General features: G+C 37.0%; 1 protein-coding gene across 1 annotated transcript; it reads right to left on the bottom strand.

Moving 5' to 3' along the window:
* Positions 1-1,250: 1,250 nt before the first annotated feature.
* slc2a1b (solute carrier family 2 member 1b) lies at positions 1,251-16,519 on the bottom strand. Its single transcript, XM_079883985.1, has 10 exons — positions 16,155-16,519; positions 7,331-7,429; positions 4,385-4,545; positions 3,993-4,233; positions 3,724-3,886; positions 3,435-3,622; positions 3,234-3,338; positions 2,538-2,639; positions 2,196-2,399; positions 1,251-2,097 (listed from the first exon to the last, which is right to left on the bottom strand). The coding sequence occupies exons 1-10, from the start codon at positions 16,167-16,169 to the stop codon at positions 1,900-1,902; spliced, it is 1,476 nt and encodes a 491-aa protein (XP_079740111.1). The 5' UTR covers positions 16,170-16,519; the 3' UTR covers positions 1,251-1,899.
* Between the last annotated feature and the right edge of the window lie 1,486 nt (positions 16,520-18,005).

The raw sequence follows: 18,005 nt of genomic DNA, 5'->3' as shown, positions 1-18,005 counted from the left end.
TAGGCTTTCTTTGAATGTACAAAACAACACACATCATTGATTTCAGTGGGACACTTTCATGTGAACATGCATGTGATCTGCAAAAGACACACTCGTGTACAAAACGTCAAAAACACACACACAAGATGATTTCATATGGAATGCTGTGAGGGTGAATATATTTTCTGGATGCTGGTGTTAGAACACAAAGAAATTCATTTTTAAATCGGTTGTATCTCTGACCAATTGGCCAAATATCACATGCACACACTCAAACTCCACTCAAAGTTAAAAAACCTCATTTACATGAATTTGATGTCTAAGAAGCCACAAAAATAGGTAAGGTTTTCACCTACAAACAAAAACTAGCAAAAGTCAGAAAATCAGGCATATTCTGGAGTGTTTAAAAACAGCTGATTACATATGTTCACAAATGTTCAGTGTATCAACAAATACTTATGGATGAATCATCAAAGGTGAACATTCTAGGTGTAAAACAAATGAAAAAAGCAAGAAGAAAAAATGGAAAACTAAAAGTCTAAAGAAACTTGACAAGGCACATTGGAGCCAGACATACTGTTTTACACAGCATCATCAATGGTGTGATTTCCAGCTCAGTGAGCCGAGGAGCGCTGTCAGTGCACTCCAATCAGTGCATTTTGGTCTCTCTCCGTGTTTCCCAACTTTTCCCTCAGCTGGAGGGAGTCGACTGTGCAAAACGCATTTCAACTACTGCCGTCTAAACGTTTCCTGACGTGCGACTGAACTGGGACATTATGAATGTGAGATATAGCAGTATTTATGGGAGTATATGCTGTATTTTATGATCAACATTCACTTGTGCTGATGCTAATACTTTCAGTATAGAGTACATCTCTGTGCATTATAAAGTGACCGTCTTTATATTAAAAAAGTTGGGTAGGTGTGATATTTGGTGACATGCAACATAATGAATGTTCAGGTTCTCTCAACCTGGAGTGATTATACTATATATACTATATATAGTATACTATATAACTATTTGCATTCCTGGAGAAACCAAGTGAATATGTTACAAAAATATAAATACATTTAAAAGATGTGATGCATCTTAAAAGCAAGAACAGAAGAAATAATTATATGAATATAGGGATAAAATACCCTGTAATGTGTAAAAAAAAAAAAAAAAAAGCTTGCTATGCAAAAGAGTTTTAATATCAAATTTACATGATGTCACATTGTTTCAATTGTGACATTATCGATAAAATGTTTTTTTTTTTTTTTTTTTTTTCGGGGTTAAATAAAAAAATTAAAATAAAATTGCAATATATATATATATATATATATATATATATATGAGTCACAACTATTTAACATGCAAAATATATATAAATATATTTAATCCTATTATTTAAAAGGTTTTTTTTTTTTTTTTTTTTTTGCATGTTAAATTGTTTCGACTGCCAGCCAAGGCCAAGCTGATGACGATAACTCTGGTTTATCAAAGCCACAAGACTTTCATAATAGTGATACAGTAACATGGAATACAGTATTAAATTGTCTGCAGAAGTCACATTTGGCCTGTTGATTTCGGACATCAACAGCGTAGAGTCTAGCTCGGGAATGACCAGGTGACCTCCGTCGAGTTTTCACTCATAGCACAGCAGAAGTAACAGTTAAGATAGTTTTAAAAAACATAAAACCTAGTAAAAGAAGCTAAAACACTCCGACGCAAATATGACACCTCAAACCTGTCTTAAAACGATCATCTTTCTGATAAGAGTACGAGAACTACTCTTACTACCCCCAGATGTCTCACGATTATCAGGGAGTGTGGGGACTAAGAGGTGAGTGCAGCCGTGGGAAGGGGGAAATGTTTGATTGACAGCCCGGTGACCCCCTCTCCTCAGTAGTTGCGTGCAGCGGGGTCAGAGGAGGGCTTTAAAGCTGAGAGTCGGCCCCCAGCCTGTCAAACTCTTCAGACGTGTTCTTCTCAGCAGCTGACGCTGCCTGGCGGAAACCGGCCGAGATTTCATCGAACGTCCGGCCCTTGGTCTCTGGGACTTTGAAGAAGGTGAAGACGAAGAAGCCAAGTAGAAATATGGTGAAGATGATAAACACGTACGGCCCACAGAGCTCCTGTTAAAGTAGAAGACGAAGAGAGAGAAAAGTCAGCCAAAAAGTGAGCCAAAATAAATGTGCCAAAATCCTTCAGTTAATTCCCACAGGCCTCTCACCTCCACATACTGAAAGCACATGCCCACGATAAAGTTTGCGGTCCAGTTGCAGAATCCAGCGACAGCAAAAGCCGAGGGTCTTGGGCCTTGACTGAACAGTTCGGCCACAATGAACCATGGGATGGGGCCGGGTCCAATCTCAAAGAAGGCCACGAACCCAAAGATAGCCACGATGCTTATGTACGACATCCAGGGAACCTTTTCCTGTTAAGAGAGATGGGCAACAAAGCCAACAGATCAAATATACTGTAAACCTTTGGACCACAACGATGACTCCATAAATGATTAATAACTCTGAAACTGACACTTGGCCATTTATGTAAATATATATTATGTGCATACCAGCAAGGCAAGAGCAATGGTCATCAATACAGCAGATCCAGCCATTCCCAGCAGTCCCAAGAGGTGCAGGGACCTGCGGCCCGCTCGCTCCACCACAAACAGCTGCATAAGGATAACAAATCATATTAGTATTGTGTCATTTTATATTGTATATACACAATATACAGCGGATTAATGTTTGGTCATTTTAAGATTAACAGCATCAGCAAATAACAATTAAAAGAAGAGTTAGCACTCTCTTGAATTTTAAGGACATAAATGAGTGTAATAAGTAAAATAAACTATTTCATAAAACAATATCATAATATCAGAATATAGTATATTTAAATATAAATGTAATAAATATCTAAAATAATCATGCAAAATTTCTGATACACTTTGTGCATGAGTGAATTATGACAAAATATGTCAATTAAATAATAATGATACTCACATATAATTCTTAATTATTATTATTATTTATTATAAATATAGTATATATAATTCATGTATTGATTCTTTTATTTTATATATTTACATTAATTACTGATTAAATATATAAAATAATCATTACATTAAGATTTATATATATATATATATTTTTTTTTTTTTTTTTTTAAATATGTATTTTTAAAAATACATTCCAAAAATGTCCTATTACAGTAACAGCAATGATTCTGTTGATCATGCTCATGTCTGTGCACTAATGACACTCACCGACACTACAGTGAAAGCTGTGTTGACGACTCCTGCTCCAATAGTAGCATACACCGGCTGCTCCACACCTGCCTTCTGAAAGATCTTTGTAGAGTAGTAGAACACCTACACACCAACATTAACACAAATTAGATGTGGGTTTCGATTAAGATTAGGTTGTCTTCATTGAACTAGTAAGTGTGAGTGCACACAGGTACTCACAGCATTGATTCCAGACAGCTGCTGGGACAGCTGCAACATGATGCATATAATCATGGGCTGTCGGTAGAGAGGAGAGCGGAACAGTTCAGGAATGGTCACTTTCTTCTCTCTCATCATCTGTCTGCTCTCCTCCTTCATCTCCTGCATGTCTGCGCCCACATCTGTCGTCCCGCGCAGCTTTTTGAGCACTAAATGCACATCAAAACATTAGTTTACACTAATGAAAGTACTCTGCTGTGTCCTATGTTGGATACATGAGGATGTGTAGGTGATGTGGGTCCATGCTCACCTGTTTTGGCTTTGTTTTCCTCGTTGCGGATGATGAGGAGAAATCGAGGGCTCTCGGGGCAGATGGGCAGTAAACAGCACTGCAGCAGGGCTGGGATGAAGGTAAAGCCCAGGAGGAACGGCCACATGGTGGCGTTACCCATAATAACATCCATACCAAAGATCTACGATACACAAAACAGAACATAAATATAGAAAAACAAATCAAAATGCTAACTAAAATGGCAGAAATGTCCATGTCAGATTTATTTAGATGTCCAAAATGTGTACCTGTGCCATGAGGATGCCAATAACAATGCCCAGCTGATGGAGGGTGCCAAGGGCTCCTCTGAGGGCTGTGGGAGCCACCTCGCCCACGTACATGGGCACAAAGCCTGTGGACAGACCAGAGTAAAGGCCCACCACGAACCGTCCAATAATGAGCATCTCCCAGGACGCAGCCATCTTAGAGAAGCCCATGAGTGCTGCAGCGACGAAAGCCAGGACATTAGCCATGAGCATGGAGTTCCTCCTGAAATTAGAAAATAAAGAGTTTTATCATCAAACATTTAATCATCCAAATAACCATCAGAAACCAGGACTGAATAGTTCAGGCTGTAAACAAGGCCTTGAATAATGTAAAAGTGCCATAAATAATTGTAATGGTTACAACAGTACTTCACCTTCCAAAACGGTTGACAAACAGCCCAACGGAGAAGGATCCAATAATGCCGCCCACAGAGAAGATGGCCACAGACAGAGACCAGAGCGTAGTCATGGTCGTTTTAGGGATGGTCTCCTCATATCGAGCTAACCACGTCTCATTGTAGAACTTCTCAATGACCTAAAACACAAATATAGACAATTATCATTCAAATTGTGACAGACAGCACGATGAAATTTACAGAAATATTACATGCAAGGTCTGAATATATTTTATTATTATTATTATTCTGATAATGTAGTTCAGCGAATTTTATTAAAAAAAAATTCTAAGAAAAAAATCATAATTAAAATAGTATATTTAATCACATAGCATGCTTAATAATGTACAAAATTCTTTATATTATAATTTTATGCTTTAAATCATTTTAAATTTGTTTGACACAATGATTAATACATCAACATTATCTAATATCGCCAGTCTGCTCTGTGTGCTAGAGATTTATGTTCTCATGAGCAATTCTGTCCAGTAGGGGTCTCGCTGCCCAGCTCAGTATTAGATAACATGATTTTGTGATGGAAAGTGAGACGCACAGAGGAATCAGGTTTCTGAGTGTTTGTTGATAAACAGAGACTGTCTGCAGCTAACCCTTATAAAGCACTGGTGGCTTTTAGAGGAATGTCACCCAATGACATGCTGCATATATAAAAAATAAAAAAACAGAGTTTGATCTGTATGATCTGTTGATGTATTAAGGTCAGCAAGCCAGTTCTACAACTACTTCCTGTCTGTCTTCTCTCGCCATCAGCTGTCTTTAGGCATGCAGAAGGCCCCTCAGTGCACTCATCAGCTAAATATCAGGCATGGTTAAATTCATGTGCCTCATGGCTTAACCCCTCACTATACAAACCTGTTACACAACGCTGTGGTGTTTTTAATAGAACCACTGTGAGCTAAAGGAGTGATACTAGTTACTGGTTATATTCACTGTGCAAGTTGACTGGTTTCTAACAAACCTATTTTTTATGCTAAATGTAATCTTATTTGCATCTGAGGAGCTAAATTGCTTATAAAAAAAACTTAAAAAGACAATAGCCTTTATAAACTATGTTTAGTAAAAGTAAAAGATGACCAGCTGTCACCAGTCCCAATTCACTGTCACTGTATGACAAATGAAAGTCAAATGGGTTTGAAAAGACATGAGGGTGAGTAAATGATGACAATTTTTATTTAATCAGGTTGACTACTCCTTTAAACTCTTTAAAAAGATCCACCTGGTCACAAATAATACAGTCCATTCATAGAGGAGTTTCAGGATAGATAGTGCATTGTGACACAATATAGTTTTGGTGATTTGTGCAGTAAAGGAGGTCTGCAGACAAGGAGCCCTTGAGGTAATCTTATCGAAATGATTATTTATAGAGAGGGTCTGCGTCAGACCCACACCCCCACACGTTAGTCCTATTTTGGCCTTTCACGCACTAAAACTACTGTTACAACTGTCAGCAACACAAAGAGTGAAAGCAAACATGCCATTCATTACCAGAGGCCGGTGTGTATCGTCTGTTGGTATTTCAGTAGTTAAAACTGTATGGATGCACCTATTATAAAATTCAAGCCGATAACAATTGGCAGATAAATGGCCAATGTTAAAATCGTATTCTATTTTGTCTAAATTAAAAAAATATATATATAATTTTTTTAAATCCTAAAAAATTTAATTAAATGGAAAATTTAAATGCTACAAGTGTGTGCATCACAACATTATAATGAATAATATTGTGAAAAATGGTTTCCATTTTGAGACTCGTTAAAGATTACGTTTTTCAGTGTTTTTAAATATGGATGCCAATAATAATAATAAAAAAAAGCTAATATTGGCTGAAAACCAATATATAGATAACCATATAGATATTAAATATTAAGATGTGCGAAAAATATGTAATGTTTCTTATGCACGAAATTAGCATAGCATTAGCATTAGCAAATTAGCAAAATTCAGCTTTGCATCACAGGAAAAAATTACATTTTAAAAATAATTTAAAATAGAAAACTATATAGTATAGCTGTTTTTATTGTGTTTTTGATCAAATAAACGCAGCCTTGGTGAGCATGAGAAACAATCTTTGAAAAACTTTTAGTTTTTTGAAGAAATTTTAAAGAACCCCAAACGTTTGAACGGTAGTGTGTGTGTGTGTGTGGGTGTGGGTGTGTGATACAGTTGCAAACAAATCAAATTCTGCTCTGGTTTCTCTAATGCTCTGGTTTCTCACACTTAACGACTAGCTAAAACATTGTAAGACTGAACTGAACACACTTACAGACTGTTACCAACGACTGGAGCATATTTTAAACACTGACTGTGAACACCGACTGAATGCAACTGTCTCTGACTCAGCGCGTTTGGGCATGATCAGTCATAAGTATCAAATTACATTCAGAATCGGCCTTCCAGTCATTAAGTGTGTCCCCGGCTTAAGTGAGAATATAGAATCTATACACTGTGTGTATAATGTCTAAAAGACAGAAAAGCTCCATTCACTTCACATAAGCAAAACCTGGCCCCTAGTTCAACATGCACGTCTGAACAAGTTGTGCTATGTGTGAGATGACCTTCACCCTGTACCAGAACAGAGAATATATTTAATATTCATTTGAGAGGCAAAAGCTTATCATTTAACAGATGCAAATTGCCTAACAATATGTAGATGAAAGGCAAAATGTCCCAGAGGAGCTGTATAGAGTAACTCCAGGTTAGCATTTGGGTTGCATTGGCATGAGTGTGTATGTGTGTGTGTCTACTGACAGACAGGGATTTGGAGACAGCTGCAGCAGTATATAATAAATAAGTGAGGGGGTAGCGTTCCGATAAAGTCAAAGTACAAGGACATGGTATGTTGGGGTGAACAGTAAAGAGTTTGTCACTCAGACTTTGTGTGTGTGGGAGCATGTACTTGTCACTCACATCTTGCGGGGCATTGATTACACCCGTGTTGTAGCCGAACTGAAGTGAGCCGATCACAGCCGTCCCCACAGCCAGCATCAGCGGCAAGGTCAGTCCCTGCTGAGGGAAGCATAAAAAAAGAAGAAGAGTGAGTCATTTTTTGATACACAATGAATTGTTTTGAAACACCATCTCATTGTCCAATGGAGCTCTATTACCCTCAGGCCAAAAGCAATGATTGGCCAGACCTGACTGTATTAAACAGAACTATTCTCAGAGGTGTGGTAACCTATTGTTTGACATTCTGATAATTGTCATGGTAGCTGAAAACTCGTTTTAATTCTGTCCTTCCTCAAAAATGAAAGACAGTACCACAGCTCCACATTTTAGCCAACCAGCGCTAATCACTTAGTTTATGAGGGCCTTTGGTCTAAAAGGTTAAAAGACAAGAACAATCCAAACATATTTATAAATCATCTTCGGTATTCCCAAAAGAATTCTATTGTTTAAATATCCAGCATCCCCTCCCCCCCACCCTCTTCCTGGTGGGGCATTAAAGATTCGTGTTGCACAAAATGACAAGAATTTCATTTCCTTCTCTTTCAATACAATAGAAAGTATTGTCTCACACAGAGATGACTTCCTGAAAGGTTTAGTTTATTTTTCTGCAGATTTATGAGATATATTTCAATATCTCTCAGGGAAGTGCTCAGAGTAAAAATCACTTTCCTCATTCCAAATAAACAGAAAAAAAAGTTGAAGTATGTTTGTTTTCAGACTGTCTGGTTTGAAAATGACTGGACAAAATGTGATGAAATCTGTCTGCAACACACAAAGCCTTGAGGTGAAAAGGGAACTGAAAACTCATTCAGTTAGTATATTGTGCTAATATTACTGTAATGCAATGTAACATTCAACATTTTCTACTCAAGTTTGGGTGAAATGATTTCTGAGTGAGGCTGTGCCTCCTGACCTGAGAAACTGTTCCTGTGAGCTACAGTGACTGAACCTGAACTTGTGAAAGATTATGAGACTCTACTGGACGACTTGGGGAAGATTTCTAGTGGTTTAATCAGCACCTATAAAGAAAGGGTTTGTGTGAACCCTCTTCTCCAGTGAAGGCAGCATCATCATTGTTTGGGTTCCTGTTATTTTAGGAACTCACTGGATTGGATTTTTATTTACACAGAGAGGATCTGGGATGGACATTTTCTTTCACATGGTTACCCATCCACAAGACACAGGCAGCTTTAAAACCGGTTTAGCTCAGCTAAAGCACATTGTTTAGTTCACTGTTTACAGAGTCACTTGACAACTAACTAACAAGCCTTTTGACAGCTTAACAAATATGAATATCTGATGACGAACTTAAGCCCGAATAGTGCCATTGCGTCACTGTCTGGTACATACATAAATTATACAGAGCATCAAGCACTCATTAAAATAAAGTTCACTCCAAACTTTTCTGGGACAGCAGCAAGAGTTTATACACTTTTTTTTCTTTTTCTTTTAGGGAATCAACCCACAAAATAATTAGTTAAGAGTTGTATCTAAATAATAAGATGGGATAAAATACAGTATTTATTTCTGAAAAAGATCTTGTTGATTCACCCTATAAGCTAAACTCTAAAAAGTAGCTTTAAATGTCAAGCTGTTCTGCATTTAGCAAGCTCGACGAGACTGTAAACAGATCTCCATTCTGAACATTTTTCAGAGCTTGCATTCGTCCTTTATAAACAGACAGTCAGCTATGGGAAATATACCAGTTTTGGATATGTGCACTCCTTTCATTTGCACACACATGCGTACACCCCTCTGCCCAAGACATAAGAGCTTAAAAGGGGCTGGGAAATGGACACACCTTCTCTCCATGTTGGTGTAGAGGCTGCAGTTCACCGAGTTCAAGACTTTGTTGTTTAACCAGCCTCGAAACAGGAAGCCAAACACACACAAACACAAAACCTCTAGGAGGCACTTAAACATTCATTCGGTAGTGAAAAAATGTGCAATATCCGATCAAACTCGCAAACAGGTCCACACAAATGAAAAGGCAATAAACAGAATCCTCAGCTAAGTCGACTTCCCTAAGAAGTTAACTATATCCTTCCTGCTGCTAAAACATCAATGCTGATAGCAAACACTGCTCAGAACAGACACAGCAGAGTGCTAGTATCTCTTTAAGAAAGATGAACCTTCTAAATATGGAAGATTTGACTTAAGTCTTACTCGAGGGGAGGGTGTAGGTTTGGCTATGAAACATTCCTCTTCAGATTCCTGCCTTTACCCTATGCAGACATGCAGACATGCCTCGCGGTTCAAACAGATATATAACGTAGGCCTGGCACTATCCATGAAGTTTAGTGTGTGTGTGACAATTTCTTAATGGTTACATAATTTTTTTTAGCTTCGTCATCCTGAATCTACGCTGCTCACAACGTAAACAGTCACGCCCTTCTGCTGATATCACACACTGACAGTTGAGTTGGACGCATATTTTGGCTCAGTGCTTATTTCTTTGTGTCAGCGTACTGGTTTACATTAAGGATTATTTTTTTAGCTGTTTGAATAAGAATAAAAAGGACTTTTCTAAATGTCATCATTACATCCACAGTATAGGGAAAAAAACCTGATGACTTCCTGTAAAAAAATGCAAAAACAAATGCCCCAGTAACACAGGCAACTGGACGCCAGCTCTGTTGGAGCAACCAAATTAACATGCAAATAAACCTCACTATTCATGGCAAAGCTCAGAGGCTTTTTATCCCTCTAGATTTTGGGCCCCTCAGAGTTACAAAACAAACTTGAGCTGATCTTTACATTGCTTAAGACATTAAAAAGCCTTTTGATTCTGGGCTCTGACTTTTAATTTTAGGGGGAAAAACTTATTTATTTTATAAGAAAATATTTTTCATAACAAAACTTTCATAACAGGGATGATTGGTTCCCTTCAGAAGAAAACAATTTGAAATCTGTCGGTTTATCAGTCATCAAATTATTATTTTTCTGCTAAATATTATCTCAATTCATAAATCTGTTTAAATTAAACATTTTTGATTTTTAAGGCCATTTGTGTGTGTGTAAGTGTGTGTGTGTGAGAGAGAGAGAGAGAGAGAGAGAGAGAGAGACAGAGAGGAGCAGCAGAAATAAGATGGAACTGTCTTTATTTTTGTATGTATGTGTATTTATAATATATATTAAAACTTTTAATAAAAAAAAACTTTTCTAAAAACACAACAAAGTCCCATTCCCACCCATTCTCAGTTTTTGTAAATGTATGCATGTCTGTATTATCAGTCACCCAGGCTCAATACACATCATAAACTAGGTGCAATAACAATTAAACTAAAGATTACCACCTTAACAACAGCAATGCTACTGAAAGTTTACTTACAGCCTCAGTAACATTAAGATCTGCATCCTTGGTTAAACAAACAAAAAATATATCTTGTAGCAGTTTTTGCTCTGGTGGTCAAATCTAAAGGCGCAAGGTAACACTTTATTTTAAGGTGACGTAGTTATATGTTACTACACTACACATAATACAGCAATAACAGTTAATTATGCATAATTTCAAGTCTAAAGTAAGTATAATTAATAGTTAATAGTAGTTAATTAATGTTACTCAGTACTTATTTAAGAAGCAAGTACAATGTAACTACATCACCTTAAAATAAATTGTAACCAAAAAAATCATATTTCATACAATATGATAATTAAAAAGAGTACTGTGATGTACTAAAATACTGGCTCATCAGGAAGAGAACATAATATCGCACGTACTCAGAAAACTGCAGTGAGAATGACATTGAACAAACCTGTTCTTAGAAAGTACACTGAACAGGGCACAGAAACGCATTTATAGCAACTGAAAATATTACTTATTAGATTCCACTAGCCAATTCAATGGACATCAAGAATTTGTACATGACACTAAAATGCTTTATTTGTTCTTCCAATTTCAGTTCACAAGAAACACGCTCAACTAGGATACCATGATTCCTGTCACAACTTAAAGGAAGGCTACTTATTTACATCAGTTTAATCATATAACCTTGAGCCGGACTAATCATTTCCTGTGCTTGTACTGTACTTGCTGATTTTTCAATCAATTTATTCCTTTATTTATTTAATGGTTAATTATTGCTAGCCTCTAATTTGAGACCTTGATATGTTGATATGAGATCATTTTCGAACAAAATCAGGCCAAAAAGAAGTTCGTTTTGGGAGTTCGAAACAGCTTGCCAAAGCGAACTTTCCCCAAAAGTTCCCTATGACTGGTAAACACCTTGTACTACCATTGGTCTGTGGCGATTACGTAATTGGTAGGTGTACGCAGAGGCGTCAGATGTTCGCTAACAGTATATCGCTGGTCACATATTTCGAACTTTGTTTTACCCCGAAATGAAGAACGAAAGAGAAAAAAAACCTCTGCTGCGAGTATATCGGGGCATTATTTTTTTTGGAATGTAATTGCACCAGATAACAAAATATCAAAACAAGTGGCATTTATTTGAAAGAATAAAATAATTATTTTAAATTATAAAACAATAAATATACTGTACAAAATAAAATAAAATAAAACTTTCTGGTTGGCAAACTTGATGGGAACGGCAAAAAATCCTCAAAAAAGGAAGGTTAGATCTGAGAAATGCAGCTTTTCTTTGTAGATGCCACTTAGGTTTGACATTCTGTTATCCAATACACTGACATTAAGATATTTTAGTTGGGTTAAGTGTCCAAAAACTTTTTGGAGCCAATGAATACAGGTCTGCAACATGAGGAAGAGAAGCTGTCTGCTTCGTACTCAATTAGAAGAGCTTACTCTGCAACAAAAACAAAAATCTCTCTCTTTCTGCCTCTCTCACTCACTCTCTCTCTCGACTGGCATGTCCCCCTTTTCCTTTCAAGCAGCATCTATCTGCCAGCTTCTAGTTCAGTAAAGTCTGGAAGACACTCCACTAATGACATGGTTTAAGCCACTCACAACTCCACTGAATTGTTTTTAACAGACATCAACATTTACAGTGCTAACAACGCTATCCTTTACTGGAACACAACCCCGCTAGGATTTAACACTGCTTTATTACAAACAATATTATGTAACCTACAGTAAATGACCTCAAGTAAAAACTCTCCCCTCCCTTTTAAATGACTCGGATTAACAATTACAGCTCAGCAGCACCGATTTGCCCCTTGATTTTTCATGGAAATAAATTACCTCAATGGCACTTGGAATTCCATCGTTCCATAATCCTTTAGAAATCCCTTTATTAGCGCCCATTAGGCTGAAATGACAGTAACAGCCTGACTTGAGAAGGCAAAATAGAATCAAGTCTTCTGACAGTTTGCTTTAGGTTTAATCCTTAATCAATTTCTCCAAATGTCTCTTTGCAAATTGAGAATTCCACTGAAAGCTTGTTAGTTCCACTTGATGAAGTGCAGGTCAACTGTACACCTGCCCCCAATTACCTGATCTTGTGGCCGTTCTGGTGCTCAGCTGTAATTTTTCAACAGTTTGAACTGATTGATTAGACAGAGTAACATGTTTTCACCCATGAACAAATTCTGAAAAATGGTGCCTTCATAGCCAGTATATGATGGTAAGAAGACATAAAGGCATGTCTTAAATGAATAACTCAAATGCCTTTATCTGGTTTGTTTATCCTTCGCAGCCAATAATAATCCCACAAACTTGTGCGCGTGGTTTGGTGGAAGGAACAGTTAAAAGAACAAAATTCTCAGTTTTTATCTTTCCATCTCTACCAGGAAATAATCACTGTAGCATTAAATATTTGCTTGGTAATGCCTAAAGCTCAAAAGAATTCATTGTAGATCATTAGACATGACTCTTTGAAAGTCTGTATGAAACCAGTTTCCTTAGGAGGTACCTTCATAAAAAAAACAAAATGCTCACTTGGGAGTTGCTTTTTGGTTTTAAACAACCAAGGTATCAGGAGAACAATTAGGAGATATGAAAGAAAGAGAGAATGACAAAGTTGACCTCCTACGCAAATACTAAAACCTGACAGGTGAGTGACAGGTGTGGCAATGCTGCCTATTCATACAATACAAGCTGAAAAATGTCTGAGAATGTTTTATGGTCAGGCATAATATCTAAGGTCCTGCTTACACCTGGTATTAAGGTGCACAAAAGTGGACGACGCTAAATACAGGTGTAAATGGGGGTGTAAAACTTGTTAAGCTTGTCCACTTTCGATCCATTCCAGTGGTAGTCGAAAACACATTCGACCGGATTGCTTTTGTAGAGTAAACGCTCATGTGGTCAAAGTGTTTGAACAGCCACAAAAGAAATCTACTCTCCGCCTATGACCTAATGCGTAAACATCACGAGAAGCACGCAAGCCAGGGAACGTTTCTCCCACGTCTACTTGTGATCCGATCGACTAAAACGCATCTTAATACCAGGTGTAAACAAGGCCTAAAACCTTTCCGACAAGCAAGCATACACTCTTCACACTGGTTTAATATCAGAAGCTGGTTTGGAATGAAAAACCCAAACACGAGGGTTGTCTTAACAACCAACAATGTGCGTGTACGTTTCTCTGGTATTAACGAGGCACACGACTGTGCACAGCGAATGAAGAGCACTGTACAACACAGCCAAAACACTAGGCGGTGTGCTGAGAACGGGTCAAGAACACGACCTCTCTACAGGGTTATGTCGAGTGTTCCCTAGATAGAAGCCAGCTGCAGCTGTCCTCTCCATAGGGACAGCTCCATCGTTCCCAGCACGTCAACCACAAACTAAATTAAATGCAGCAAAACCATAATGCACAGCTGAATTTAATGTTAGACAGAGTATTGGACAAAAGTGATGTCCGGCCTATAGGAAAATTGACATATTCACCCGTTATTTAGATATTATTCAAAATGTGTTAACAATTTTGTAATCATTTAACGTAGTTGTGCTTGGAGTAAATTGTTTTATTTGTGATAACGCAATGAAACATGTTAAATTGTGCAGACATTTTTGGCCAGACTGTCAAAACAAAAGAGAACCAACAAAATATTAATAACTGATTATGTTGTAGTCAATGTATGCGTTTTCCTGTGAGCTTTTTGTATTTCTATGCATTTTTTTTTTTTTTTTGCATAGTAATATGAAAACTAGCTGTAGTTTGACTTTTCTTTACCAAATAATTTTGTCAGAAAAATACCTTAAACAAGTTTAGTGTTTTTCCTTCATTTTTAAAAAATATATATGCTAAAATCTTTTTCCTCATTTAATCGAACTTGTATATATGACATAAAAAAACAAACAAATATTTCCTCCAGACATCACATTTGGCCACTACTGTATTTTTAATACTTGAAGCCTTATTTTATATCAACCACGCTACTTCTAGTATAAAGCCACTGAATTTCACATAAGCATTCATCTTAATATTTAATAGCCTTACCTTATACTGTTTATTCATCAGTATTAGACATATGTTTACAATTTATGTGTATGTTAAGTAAAGTGGGACAGTAGCCTACTTCTGTGTGTGTCAACCATATATACACATACATACATAGAGGTTGTGTTGCAGCCTAATGACCATAGGAAAATGTGGGTTTCATGATCAAACCAGTTGAGAACCACTGCGCTAAAACATTCTGGTTGTTTTTATGGTGTGCTTTTGTCTGTTGTGATTAAAGAAAAGAAAAAATCAACCAACAAGACCTTATAAAGTCTCTAAGCTCAGGAAATCTGAAAGACACTTGATCTATCATGGGTGATCATCATGCATCTGTGGTTAGGTTAGCCATATACAACAGCCCACTAGTCACGTACTAGTCTCTAGCTCAGTATTAGTCACTAGTTTAAATAGTGCCAAAAAAAACAGAGATGGAGTTTTCCAGTTAAAACATACTGATGAATTTTAAGGTTATTTTAAGGTAAACTCAGCCAATAGGATGCAGTCATATATACTTATTTATTTTCAGTAGTATTTACAATAGGCCTATCTATTTTTGTCTGGAGGAGACCTTTGTTTATATATACATATATATATGACATGTATTTATTTTTTTAATAATTACCAAAACGTTTTCATAATTACAATCATTATGAAAACAAAATCTTTATTTTCATTCAAGAAAAAAAAAATATATATAAAGAATAGAATTGCATTTATTTGTTCTGTGTAATAATGCTTTTGCAATATTGTATTTAAACACATCATGCCAATAAAGTACTAAATTGGAAAAGACAAGACAAGAAAAGAAAAGAGCTGGCCACCGATGGATTAAGTGGGCACGTACACCACGATTCTGTCTGTGTCTGAAAACCTAGTACGCTTCCAACAAAGACAACATTTTTGGGCATCACAGGCGCCACCAATGATACCTAAAGACTCTTGTCTACATAACTTAGTCATCTTACTGTGCTTTAGAGACATAGCTAGCGAACGCGCCAAATGTGTCCAAATGTGTTGTCTATGTAGGCAGCATACTCGGTTTCTGAATTGAAACACAGCCTCTCTCTTTATACAAACGAGTTCCCGGCATTGCTGATTAACACCTACCAGTTCATAGGAAACTGTAACACACTGATGTTAACTTATCACAGCTCGGCTACCCATGTGACATCTCTCAACATGCGGTACGGCTTTATTTTGGTTTTTGTCACTAAACTAGTTTGTCAACTTTTCAGAGCTGGAGATGAAGGCTCGCGAAGCTTTGCGGCTAATGTTAATAACTGACCGACATTCAGAAAACTAGACACACATACATACTAATACTGACCAATAACATGTTCCACATACTGTTTTATTAAGTTTTATCTCTTATCTTTGTTTATTTTTGTAATTTGACTGGGAAAAATGAGTTTTTTAGTTACCTTTCCGCCCTCCATCACGTCTTGTCAAATGTTCGATGATGTTTCGACGCACGTTGACTCAGCTGAAACTTCGCCTCTTTTTCCTCGGTTTTCCTCAGAAGTCGACTTGTGAATAAATTTAAAAATAAAAAAAGTTGTATAAATAAAAAAATAAATACAGCTTCGACAAGTATGATGTAACTTCAGAGGGAGATCGAGTAATGCCTTCAGATGCCTCTCACGAACTTCTTCTGACAACTCTCTCTTACTTTAGATGTTTCTCCTCTTTTTTCGTATCTGGTCTACTTCTTGAAACCTAAAGTTATCGGCTCGACCCGGTGAGTCTGAGATGATGTGCGGGTTCTTCTGGTTAATAAGTATGACGCAACAATGTTGGGAGTGGGGTGGGCTGGACTGGGAATATGCATTGTGATTGGCTGATGGGAAATGACGAAATATAGAGGAGTACATGAATGGGCAAAAGAGCGTTATAAAACTACACATCACCAGAAATCTTATCAAACAATGCTTTGACTCAGTCTTTCAAGATTTACCATGGGACATTTCTGTGGCGAGACGGTGACGAGCTATGTGTTTGGAGAAATGTAGTCAATGATTCTGCTAACTTTTTTTTTTTATTACTATTTTTACAAAAAAGTATCACATTTTCAAAACTCTGTTCACTAAGCTCAGTTTCAAACGTTGCTTTCGTTATGGCTGTGTTTCTTTTCTTAATAACAAAAATAATGATGTGACATAATAAGAATATTTGGCAAATACACAGCAAAATAAATGTTCTTGAAAAGACAGTTTAGTTGTGAGAGGTGCATACTGAAAATGCAGATAGTGAATTTCTGAACCTTAAAAAAAACGATTCTTCAAGGGGAGTTTAAGGAAGTGTGTAAGAAGAAGAAAACAATCTGTTTGCATGTTCAAAATAGAAAGAACCCTTTCATGTCTTATTCCTTTGAAATCTAATGAAAACAATAGTATCTGGCGACAGAAAAGTCTGGGTAATCAGAGAGCAACAAGACACTTGTGAAATGCCAATTATTACTTTTTTAATAGCTTACACTTTCTTTCTCAACTCTTATTCAAACTTACTTAATTTGATTTGCATATTAGATTCTAAAGGTTAGTAAATAAACACTAATCGCCAGATCCACTCCACTATCATAAGGTAAAGATTTTGGGAGATGAGGACTCCCCTTTCCTTTAAAACCACTCTATTTAAAACAGAGCAAGTCTTGAAATATCATTCTTGTGTGGTAGAATCAAATGCAAAGACATCATGTCCTGCCAAGAGAGGAAACGGGTGTCCAGGTAACTGTGCGGCATGAGTTACCTCAAACTGCAGTACCAATGCCCATTCAGTGACCCTTTATACTAAATCAGTGATTACGCCACCAGATTTGAACAAGCATTTGGAGAGAAGCTCAAAGAGCGATTGTGTCTCACTCCTACAGACAATTCCCTTCGGATCGTGGGAAAACAAGAGATGAGAGGGGGGTAATGCGTAACAACTCATTACAACACAGAGGTTTTCTTTGAGTTGGTGGGGAAGTATCTGCTTATCGCACAAACAAAATAATCAATCTGCAAGAGCAGGAAACAACGGCGCATTGGCAAAACTACACATGAATAAGAAAAAACTGACGTAAGTTATAAGTGTGCACCTTTTGTCACATTGTTAAATTCGTTTGATATTCTAAGAAAAACAAAAACAGACATTTATGAACAATCATGAATCAATCATGAATGTTTCAAACCTGGGAGACAGTTCCAGGATGTCCGTCACCTCAAGCCTTCAGAAGAGCGTAAAAGTGAATCAAGTAGGCCTACTGAAACAATACAATGCAGGAAGATACTAAA

Source organism: Squalius cephalus (assembly GCF_949319135.1).
Source record: "Squalius cephalus genome assembly, chromosome: 10".
In the NCBI taxonomy this organism is placed as follows: domain Eukaryota; kingdom Metazoa; phylum Chordata; class Actinopteri; order Cypriniformes; family Leuciscidae; genus Squalius; species Squalius cephalus.
This window is presented reverse-complemented; position numbering and strand designations above follow the sequence as displayed.

Coding starts and splice junctions, on each gene's coding strand:
- slc2a1b (XM_079883985.1), bottom strand. Junction 4,234..4,384: donor TTTGTCAACCGTTTTGGAAG/GTGAAGTACTGT, acceptor TTCTAATTTCAG/GAGGAACTCCATGCTCATGG. Junction 3,339..3,434: donor AGCTGTCTGGAATCAATGCT/GTGAGTACCTGT, acceptor GTTGGTGTGTAG/GTGTTCTACTACTCTACAAA.